At 39.3% G+C, this 11,014-nt stretch overlaps 1 protein-coding gene across 2 annotated transcripts in view; it reads left to right on the top strand.

Annotated features, from left to right (window-relative positions):
• The window catches only part of LOC139265842 (protein-lysine 6-oxidase), a 68,692-nt gene extending 57,891 nt beyond the window's left edge, over nucleotides 1-10,801 (top strand). Inside the window, exons 7-8 of one of the 2 annotated variants that reach the window (XR_011593635.1) lie at nucleotides 6,261-6,388; nucleotides 6,941-10,801. Coding sequence is in view for 1 of the 2 variants with exons in the window: in XM_070883349.1 (XP_070739450.1) it covers nucleotides 6,261-6,267 (7 nt within the window). In the remaining variant the exon portion in view is untranslated. Of the gene's footprint in view, nucleotides 1-6,260 lie in introns of both variants that reach the window. The other variant, XM_070883349.1, reaches the window with a different exon arrangement.
• Nucleotides 10,802-11,014: the final 213 nt, after the last annotated feature.

The raw sequence follows: 11,014 nt of genomic DNA on the forward strand, positions 1-11,014 counted from the left end.
GCCACCTTCGCATTCCTGCTGAGGTTAGTGCCAGAAAGAGTGCGTTGCACAACACATTCTCCATTCCGCTCATGTAAATCAGCAGAGAGCAGCAAAATACTAAGTTGATTGAGATTTTTGATGAGGTAACAGAGAGGGTTGATAAGGGCAATGCAGTTGATGTGGTGTACATGGACTTCCAAAAGGTGTTTGATAAAGTGCCACATAATAGGCTTGCCAGCTAAGTTGAAGCCCATGGAATAAAAGGGACAGTGGCAGCATGGAGACGAAATTGGCTAAGTAACAGGAAACAGAGAGTAGTGGTGAACGGTTGTTTTTCGGACTGGAGGAAGGTATACAGTGGTGTTCGCCAGGGGTCGGTACTAGGACCACTGCTTTTCTTGATATATATTAATGACTTGGGCTTGGGTGTACAGAGCACATTTCAAAAAACTGCAGATGACTCAAAACGTGGAAGTATTGTGAATAGTGAGGAGGATAGTGATAGACTTCAAGAAGACACAAACAGACTGGTGAAGTGGCCAGACATGTGGCAGATGAAATTTAATGTAGAAAAGTGCAAAGTGATACATTTTGGTAGGAAGAATGAGCAGAGGCAATACAAACTAAAGGGTACAATCCTAAAGGGGGTGCATGAACAGAGACCTGGAGGTATATGTGCACAAATTGTTGAAGGTGGCAGGGCAGGTTGAGAAAGCGGTTAAAAAAGCATACGGGTTTTTGGACTTCATAGAGGCATAGAGTAGAAAAGCAAGGAAGTTATGATGAACCATTATAAAACACTGATTCGGCCTCAACTGGAATATTGTGTCCAATTCTGGGCACCGCACTTTAGGAAGGACGTGATGGCCTTAGAGAGGATGCAGAAAAGAATAACGAGAATGGTTCTAGGGAAAAGGGACTTCAGTTACGTGGATAGACTAGAGAAGCTGGGGTTCTCCTTAGAGAAGGTTGAGAGGAAATTTGATAGAGGTGTTCACAATCATGATGGATCAAGACAGAGTAGATAGAGAGAAACTGTTCCTATTGGTAGAAGGGTCGAGAACCAGAGGACACAGATTTAAGATGATTGGCAAAAGAACCAAAGGTGACATGAAGGGAAACTTTTTTATGCAGCGAGTGGTTAGGATCTGGAATTAATTGCCTGAAAGGGTGGCTTTCAAAAGGAATTGGATAAGTACCTGAAGGAAAACATTTGCAGGGCTATGGGGAAAGGACGGGGGAATGGGACTAGTTGAAGTGCTCTTGCAGAGAGCCGGCACGGACTCGATGGCTTGAATGGCCTTCTGTGTTGTAACTATTCTATGATACCTGTGTTGCCTGCGCTCTTTTTGCAGGCAGCCATTAGCCTTGCCCCACGGTATCACTGGCCATTTACCGGTTTATTTAAATTTCTAGGCCTATCATGAACTTACTAACGGATTCTTTTATTTTTAAGAAAGTATTCCTGCAGTAATGAACTTTACTGAATGAATGTCAGGGACAAAACTATGCACGTTGTCAATTATAAAAATTATGGTGCAAGGTAACTGATTATATGACAGAAGGGGGAACAGGGTGTGTAAAATTTATGTTTCTAACTATAGAACTACCTTATCCGAGCAAAAAAATACATTGCAGCAATCATTAGAATTTCATGGTCCTAATTGAACAGAGTTCTATAGTTACAATTATCAATATCAAATGACCATATATATATAATATATATGTACAGAGATTTTGCAGTTGTTTTCTTACTTCTGGTTTTTATTTACCATTTCATATATACCTCTTGTAAAATACCCTGCAACAAATCATACTGTAAACAAGATAGATCTTATTTGGCACTGTAAATTACGTGACAGGGATGGTCTTTTGAGAATTCTTTGCTTTTCCTTGGACCAACCACGTTTACTCATGCCTGGTGAAGTAACTGATGTTATTCTAGCTGGCATGGCATGCCTCACTCTTCCACTTCCATCAGGTCTGCGGCTGCATTTTTTTCCAGTTTTGATCATAGTTCTGCAATCTCTTGTAAATGTTACCAATCAGAACCGACATCTAGATCAGCATGAAGCATGTTGTTCCAACTTTACCTCTGTTAGGAACCTCCAAGTCTGTTGCTGTGAACTATTAAACATAGCTTTATTGAAAAGTGTCAGTTGTTGTTCTCTTTCCCCTCCAGCAATCTTCTAACCCTTTGCTAAAGGTCTCTTAAATTGCACACTAGTCCTCCTTTCCACCCTTCTTCCTTCTGATGCTAGATCTCCTATGAGCAAGTTGTCCTTTTGACTTAATTTTCTATCTCAGCTCCAATTTTAATAACTTAGATCAAAATGCAGAGGATTTTTGCCAATCACTGACCAATATCAAGTTTGAATTGGTCTGTTGGATCATCACTCTCTGGTCGTAATGATATCCCTTTTATTGTCCTCAATATGTGTAACTCTCAGTTTACCTCTATAGTCTCTTCTGCTCCCAGTTGATGTAGCCTTCTCTTTTGAACTTTTACCATGTTTATCCTATCCCTGAGGATGCTTTTTTCCCTTACATGTATACTTTCTAAAGTTATTGAAGCTGCTGTCAACTCTCAAATTATCCATCACGTTGAAAGTTCTGGCCTAATCCATGCTGTCAGTGTTAGTATTGTGTAATTATGTATTTTTGTAGAGGTAGACCACCATTGGAGTGCCACATTTTATTCTGGTAGTTTTGTTTCTGATAAAATTCCAATCTTGGTCACGATCACCTATTACTTTAATTGTAAATAATTAAAACATGCAATTCTTTACTGCAAAGTCCTGAATTGATTTGGGAGTGGCTTTGTCAAATTGCTCCATATTAAAAATCTGAAAATAATTAAATTTGTATCTTGGGAATTTCATTTTTTTTTGATAGAATGCTTTATAGAGCCCATTACTGGTATGTAGAAGTAATTCTTTGTAGTACTGTATATTAAATGTTGGATAACAGTTTAGAAACAGAATAAGATATCTTCTTTTGGAAAGTTTTCATATGCAACACTGCACGATGTACCATTTAGAGATGCTGTGCATGTTGCACTTCCTCATTTCCTTTTCTTTAATGCCTTATTGGAGCTTCTCGCTGTCATGTTTCCTTGTCCAGCTGCGATAATGGAATGGTCTGAGCAGTTTACTTTCCTTGTTACTGTTAATGCTGTGCCATTATAATTTAGTTACTGGCCGTCACTGGCATCTATTCTTTGAGACCTTTAGAATGCAAGAACATAAAAAAGGTTGAGATTGACAAAAGGGCATTCAAACCATTGAAGTTAATTGCTTTAATATTCTAAATTTTCCATCTTAACACCCAAATACATTGAAATAAATACTAATGGCCTGGATTTTGCAGAGCTGATAATGGCATATGCTGTTGTAAGCCTTGTAAGCGGCCCTGCGAGTTACTGCATGTGCCACGCATATGCAAAAACCCAGAACTTGCGACCTGTCAAGGTTCGCCTTTACAGATCCTCCGAACCTAATGTAAAATCACTTTCGCTGGCTATTTGCCCAACTACTGCCCAGCAAATGTCCACGAAACTCTTACACCTGGTAAAAGCAGGCATAGGGCCTGCTTTCATTAGTGTAAGTGTAAATATAAATGTTAAATTAAAAAGTTTAAAATATAAAATACATCCACATTTTGTCCTGGATTAAAATATTAAAAATTATTTTTTAAAAAAATTATTTTTTATTGAAAATGCTTCATTAAAGGGACTTTTAATTAAATGTGAAAATGGAAACATCTATTTTTATTAGAATTGTGTAAATTCTTTCATTATTTGGGAACTCCATTGCTTGACATTAGGGGATTCCGTTCAGAAATGAGAGCAATGGAATCCTCCTTTGCGATTAGAGGACCTGGCCCACATGATCCCAGGGATACTTCCAAACAACCTGCGTCTCTGGGATCCATGAACCTTTATTCAGGCATACGCCTGGAGGCCTGAGACCTGAACTCTCCGAAGCCTGGGAGCCTGGAGGTAGGTTCATGTTTTTTGGGAGTCGGAGCGTACTCTGGAGAGACACCTCCAACCGTAAATTCCTGCCAACTGTTTTTCTCTCTACTTCCCTGCTTGGCTGATTATTCCAAGGATATATGACTCATTAAATAAAGATGTTTTCCTATTATCAGTTTCACACCTTTCATAGGGCTCAATTTTCCCCAAAGCATTTTTTTGGCATGCTTGAAGAGTTACGCATGATTTTCTGTGGCCTGAGTACGCCAAAAAAAGTGTTGTAAGTTTCCCCTTAGGATCTCTTCATTTTGGCATGGCCTAACCCGAGGGGGGTGAAGCCTTAATCTGGGCCAAAAAGATTGGGCTGCCATGGTAACCTGTGAGCTCTTCTGTCTGCTGGTGAGTTCTGTCAGTTCTCTATTACTATTCTTAGTAAGACAAAGGTCTTCCACCAGCCTGTCCTCATCGCACAGCACTGCCCCCCCAGTCATCAAGAGCCACAGCGTGGCCCTGGCAACATGGACCACTTCCCTTATCTCGGGAGCCTCCTATCAACCAGACTGATTCCCGGGATGGCGGGACGGACATATCAAGAAAGACTGGATCAACTGGGCTTGTATTCATTGAAGTTCAGAAGAATGAGAGGGGATCTCATAGAAACGTTTAAAATTCTGACGGGTTTAGACAGGTTAGATGCAGGAAGAATGTTCCCAATGTTGGGGAAGTCCAGAACCAGGGGTCACAGTCTAAGGATAAGGGGTAAGCCATTTAGGACCGAGATGAGGAGAAAGTTCTTCACTCAGAGAGTGGTGAACTTGTGGAATTCTCTACCACAGAAAGTTGTTGAGGCCAATTCACTAAATATATTCAAAAAGGAGTTAGATGTAGTCCTTACTACTAGGGGGATCAAGGGGTATGGCGAGAAAGCAGGAATGGGGTACTGAAGTTGCACGTTCAGCCATGAACTCATTGAATGACGGTGCAGGCTCGAAGGGCCGAATGGCCTACCCCTGCACCTATTTTCTATGTTTCTAACAAGAGCAGCATTGACGACGAGATCCAACACCGCCTCCAGAGCATGCAGAAATCAAGCGCAGGCAGCGGAAAGAGCGTGCGGCAAACCAGTCCCACCCACCCCTTCCCTCAACGACTATTTGTCCCACCTGTGACAGGGACTGTGGTTCTTGTATTGGACTGTACAGCCACCTAAGAACTTATGTTAAGAGTGGAAGCAAGTCTTCCTCGATTCCAAGGGACTGCCTATGATGATAACTATTCTTATGGAGTTTTTAATGTTTAATCACAAAGTGATGAACCGATACAACTTTATAGAACTGCCAGTATTTTTGAACTAAACTAAATAATTCTCATTGGTAAAATAATTGAGTGTGGTGCATTGGAGCACTTATGCGTGCGTTCTGTGACTTCGCCTGCCTGCCGGTGCGATCTCTTGCGTCCTCCTGCCTGCCGGTGATTTTTATCAGTTCTCCTGCCCGTCCCTAGCTCTGGCCGAGTGGCCTCCCAGTGCGATCAATCTCTCGGAAATCACCGGTAGGCAGGAGCATTAAGAGATCGATCGCACCGGGAGGCCACTCGGCCAGGGCTAGGTACGGGTAGGAAAGCTGATAGAAATCACCGGCAGACAGAAGCACTATCAGCTTTCCTACCCGTACCTAGCCCTGGCCGAGTGGCCTCCCGGTGTATTGTCCCGCCCCTAGCCCAGACCGAGTGGCCTCCCAAACCAGCCTGCTGCCTTCCCATGCCAAGTGCAGAAAGGTGAATTGCAGTTTGAAGATGAAGGTAGGACTTAAATTTTTTATTTCTTATAGAATTGTTCGTAGTTTTTGTTTGCAAACATTGATAAGGGTAAGGCTTGGTTGGTTTAGGCCCAGGTCCTCTCCGCTTCCCGCCCCTAGCCCAGGCCGAATGGCCTCCGATGTACCTACCTGGGCCAATTTCTTTATCTCTCGCAGGGGTTTTCTCAAGTAGCCACATATGCTGGCCTAAGTAGAAATGGAGTAACTATTAGCTGGCCTAAGTTGCCTACATGGACAGAATTGGCGTAGGTGGCTGGTAACGCCCTCTTTTGAGAAAAAAAACTAACCTAAAAAAAACGTAACTAAGTGCATTACGCTGGTGCAAATTGTTTGGGGGAACTGGGGATTTTAAGTTATGCCAGAAAAAGCTGCCTACTCCAAAAAAATGGAGCAACTCCTGGCCAAAATTGAGCCCATAGATCTTTGTTGGAAATAACATATTTGCGTTAAAACAAAATTCATCTGAACTTAATTTTCTTTTTCAGATACTAACTTCACAAAGAACAAGATGTGTCCAAGAATGGATTGAATCAGTAACATTTACAAGTCACAAAACAAGTCAAGCTTCAGTCTCCTTACTTGGCACCATTTCAATTTAAACAACCCAAAACAGGTATTATTTGCATAAGATGTTGAAATTTATGAAAACAAATGTTTCCATCTTAAAACCCGTAACACTGTATTTAAGGCTTCTGGAACCCAATATTACTATTGCAGTGGAGTCAATTTTGATACTTTAACTCATTCACTACACATTGCTGTTGTGATGGCACTTGCTACAGTTTACATCCATTCGGCACAGATGCATTGCTCTGGGACCAAGGACTGCAGTGGGAATAGTGCCAAATCGTATCGTATTAGTGAATGAGTTAGGAAAAGTTTGGTGTGGTTAGACTATATGAAGTCTGTTGTGATAGACATTTTATATTTTAAATTTAGTAAGCATATGACTATTTTAACTCATTCACACCCAAAAATTGCTATTTTCTGCCATGGAGGTCACAGCAACCAGATGGCCATTATGATAAAATATCATAGGACCAGACCTATATCATAAAAAAGTGGATGAGTTAAAAGACATATGTAATACTGTGTTTACATTTAACAGTGATCCAGTTACATTCCACTGCTTTCATCCAAACAACGAATCCTTTGTTTGTTACAGGATGGTTGCCTGTTGCCATGCACATTTGACTACGCAAGTTATAATTACAACTGAAACATGAGAATTATTTCTATTTGTTATTGTGCATTTATGCACCAAAGAGGTGTAGAAATATTAATTTGCTATTGCAATGCATTCAAGTTCATCAGCAGGATTCCCATTATTATATATGTTTTATGTACTATGTGATCCCAATAATACATTATTGAATGTCACTACATTCAATCGGTTAAGGACACGTGTGCCTTTTTGTAAATTTGAGCCTGACCTTTTCATCGCATGTTCCCCAATGATTGGTTAAAATTTATTTCTGTGGAATAAATTTTAAAGGCGTTTCATCTTTTTTTTTGTTCTACAGTAATAGCTGAGTGGAATTACAAATCCAGATTCTAAAATCTAACCATTATCATATCAATCTATGTAAATATGAATTTAAAAGTTTGGGACTGAAATAGCTTGCGATTCAAGGCTTCCATTTCTAAAATTGATGCTCGAAGGATAGTTTGGTTCGATAACTACAGTAGCTCTAAAGATATTTTACTGTAGAAGAATCGTTCCAAAAACATGAATTTAAAATAGTGTGTAAAAAGTATTAATAATGAAAATGAAATGTAACTGTCAAGTTGATGTAAATTTTCATTTTTACATTTAGTGCAATTTTTGCTCACTGTAAAAAATTAAAAGAGTTACCTACAAATAAATTGAACTTTTATTTAACATTACTGATTAAAATTTTTACAAATGAAAGTCAGAGAAGATAAAAGATGAAGACTTAATTAGAAGTATAAAACCAAAAATTTAATTCAGAAAAAAGTAGAATTAGATTTTCAAAATCACTTCAACCACTAAAAACTAGGCCTTAAATTTGGGACAAAGGTCAGATTAAAACAAAATGGCTTCATGTCTCTGGAATTAACTTGCAAACACCCTATTGGGATCCCTGATCAGCTCCATGTATATCAGGTTAAAATAAGTAGTAATGATATAAATAAATGCAAAGAAAGAACACCAAAAGCAGAGTAATAAAAGGTCTGAGGATTTGATGACACAATGATGTAAAATACCAGCAACTCAAAAGACAGTTCAAATATAGATAAAGATTATCCTTCATTCATGCCTTTTAAGTGCAGAGATCGTCATTAGAACATATATAACAATGCATGGGTTACTTATACACATTGACGATTCAGACACATAGGCAGCCGGTCCCATGTAGAATGGTGGGCATTTAGAAGTATCAGCAAACCGTCACCATATATTCAATATGTGTTCTGCAGAAATGGATTGCTTAAATTCTCTGGATTAAGTATAGTATAAATAGTCCTCAGTACACTCTGATGTTAGTCTAGCAGATCTAATTCCAAGAGGATGGCAATGAAGGCATAGAAAAATGGAGCACACAGCAAATATTTGAAGTTGAGTACTGTCAATAAAAGTGACTCATAAAAATGATCCATTTTGTAGTTTTTAAAAATTGCATTTGGATATTCCACCCAAATTTCTAAGTGATTTCTCCCTTTAAAGTATTGTATAAATGATGTACAGTTGTCAGCTAAGCTGTAGCTTATATGACAAACATTACTTGACAACGGTGACCTAATTTAATACATTTACTACAATGAACATAATTGTGGAAAGTGGTGATGTTTGCTTCATTTACTGTATTTATTGTACATCATCAGCACGACATGAACTGCACTGCAAGACTTAGCTATAAAGTGGAGTTTACTACCAGAATTAAAGTTCAAAACAAAAAGGAACAAGTCAGTTAAAGATTCATTAGTATCATAGATCACACAGCACAGAAAGAGGTAATTCGGCTCATCGTGCCAGCTCTTTTTGAAGGAGCTATCCAATTAATTCCACTCCCTGCTCTTTCCCCATAGCCTTGCAAATCTTTCCTTTTCAAGTAGATATCCAATTCACTTTTGAAAGTTATTGAATCTGCTTCAACCAGGCAGTGCATTCCAGATCATATCAATGGTTACCGACCCTCCTGCCAGTGGAAACAGTTTCTCTTTAGTTACTCTATCAAAGCCCCTCATAATTTTTAATGCCTCTGTAAATCTCCCCTTAACCTTCTCTTGTCTAAGGAAAACAATCTCAGCTTCTGTAGTCTTTCCACATAACTGAAGTCCCTCATCCCTAGTTAATCTCCTCTGCACCCTCTCCAAGGATTTTACATCCTTCGTAAAGTGTCCAGAATTGGACATAATGGGGGGGGGGGGGATTTTAATTCTCAAAAATGGATGGGTTGGGGTCGGGTGGGAGGTTAAAGTTAAAAATCTGAATCCAACCCCAAACCGCCCCCTTCCGGTTTTACCAAAGGCGGGAGGCGGGTTGGCACTTTAAATATAATAAGGCTGCGTACTTCATGGTGATCGATCATTTGAAATTTAACTGTGGGCGAGCGGGCGGGTGGTTTTCCCAGGCCTCAGGGAATCTGCCAGCTAAAGGCGAGGACCGGGAGGCAGGTGCCTTAACTGCTGGATCCAACATTCCTGCCTCTCCAACCACTCCCCACATTTAGACCTCCCCCATCTCCCTGATCTCCCCCCGAGGCTTCCAACTCCACCCCCCTCCCCCGGGGCCTCCGACTCCCCCACACTCCCCCACCCCCCCCCACCCCCGAGGCCACCCGATTTCTGGTGGGAAGTTGGTGCGTTAAAATCAGCTGAGGCATTCCCTGGAGACTCCCAAGCAGGAAGTTGAAATCCACCTTATTGTCTTGTCTATGTGCTGTTTCAAGAGGTTCAGTATTTTGAAAGACATAACTTATAAATTGAAGATAAGCAATCTTTCAAATTGGTCATAGAAATTTCAGCACAGATAATAGAGCCAGTAAAGAATCTACACCTAGACAATACTGTTGGACGAAAGACCACAATAAATTTTGGCAGTACACTAAGCATTATTCTCTTCATACAACAGACTTAAATAGTCTATTCCAATCACACAATCATCATTACCATTTCACTAGTATCAACTATGCATGGTTCAGCAAGTAATTGTATCACAATTACCTGTTAAATGCTGAAAACTACTCTGAAAAGCAGAGAAATGATCACTTTCACACTGTCCATTAATCATGCAGTCTAGGTGTATTTTTTCCAGGTACAATGGTGTCAAAACTTTTGGACAGAAAGCCGGAATTAAAAAAAAAATTACAATTTAGAAAAATATAATTTTCCCCTATTAATGCGCTGATGTTACTATAATTAGGCTTATTCTGGAGATGCTTGCTCATAGCTGAAGTGCAATATCATTATGGAAGACAATACTGCAACTATGGGGGTAAACAAGTACACATATAACAATAAAGGTTATATTTATTGGTCTCTTGGGGAAATGATTCATCGTAAGAAGCCCTAGCATGAATGCAATAACTTTAGGCTAGTCAAAAATAAATGGTATAGGCTGTGGGCAACAATTGAATAAAATAACAACTTCCATTGTAATGGGTTTTATTTGCAAAGATTTTCTATAATTAATATACATCTGAGTACAAAGGGTGCTATTTTAATTTGGAACTTGGAAAAAAAAATAGTTTCATATAAAATGCGAAGAAAATACTGTTGCTGGAAATATGCTCAGTAAAAAATGAAATGCCACTAAGTTTACAAGCCTGTTTTGGTGATTTTCACTATATGTATCTGCTTCACACTAAATTTCATAACTTTTAGCTGCAGGTAGTTTTTATTTTTAGAAATCATTGTATCTGTACTTGAAGCTTATAGTTACCGTGTAGAAATAATTTGTAGATGGTAGCTATGTAATGGTTATTGCAGTTTTATAATCCAGAGTTATTTGCCTATATCAAATTGTGAGACCTTAACTTGAATAAAAATGTTTTCAACTAGTGATACTGCTTTGTCACTTTATTTAGAGGCATCTCATTCATCTTCAAATGTATCGCATAAAATTAGAGAAGTTATCAAAATGTCTTGTTTCATGTCCACCCCAGGTTCAGCAGTGATGGCAACAGCTATCATTTAATGATGACGATATCAGCCTATCTGCAATTTAATAGTTTGTAGGTTCTCATATGACTGTAAAGTCCCATTTTCGCGAGGA

Source organism: Pristiophorus japonicus, chromosome 1, assembly GCF_044704955.1.
Source record: "Pristiophorus japonicus isolate sPriJap1 chromosome 1, sPriJap1.hap1, whole genome shotgun sequence".
NCBI classification, from domain to species: domain Eukaryota; kingdom Metazoa; phylum Chordata; class Chondrichthyes; family Pristiophoridae; genus Pristiophorus; species Pristiophorus japonicus.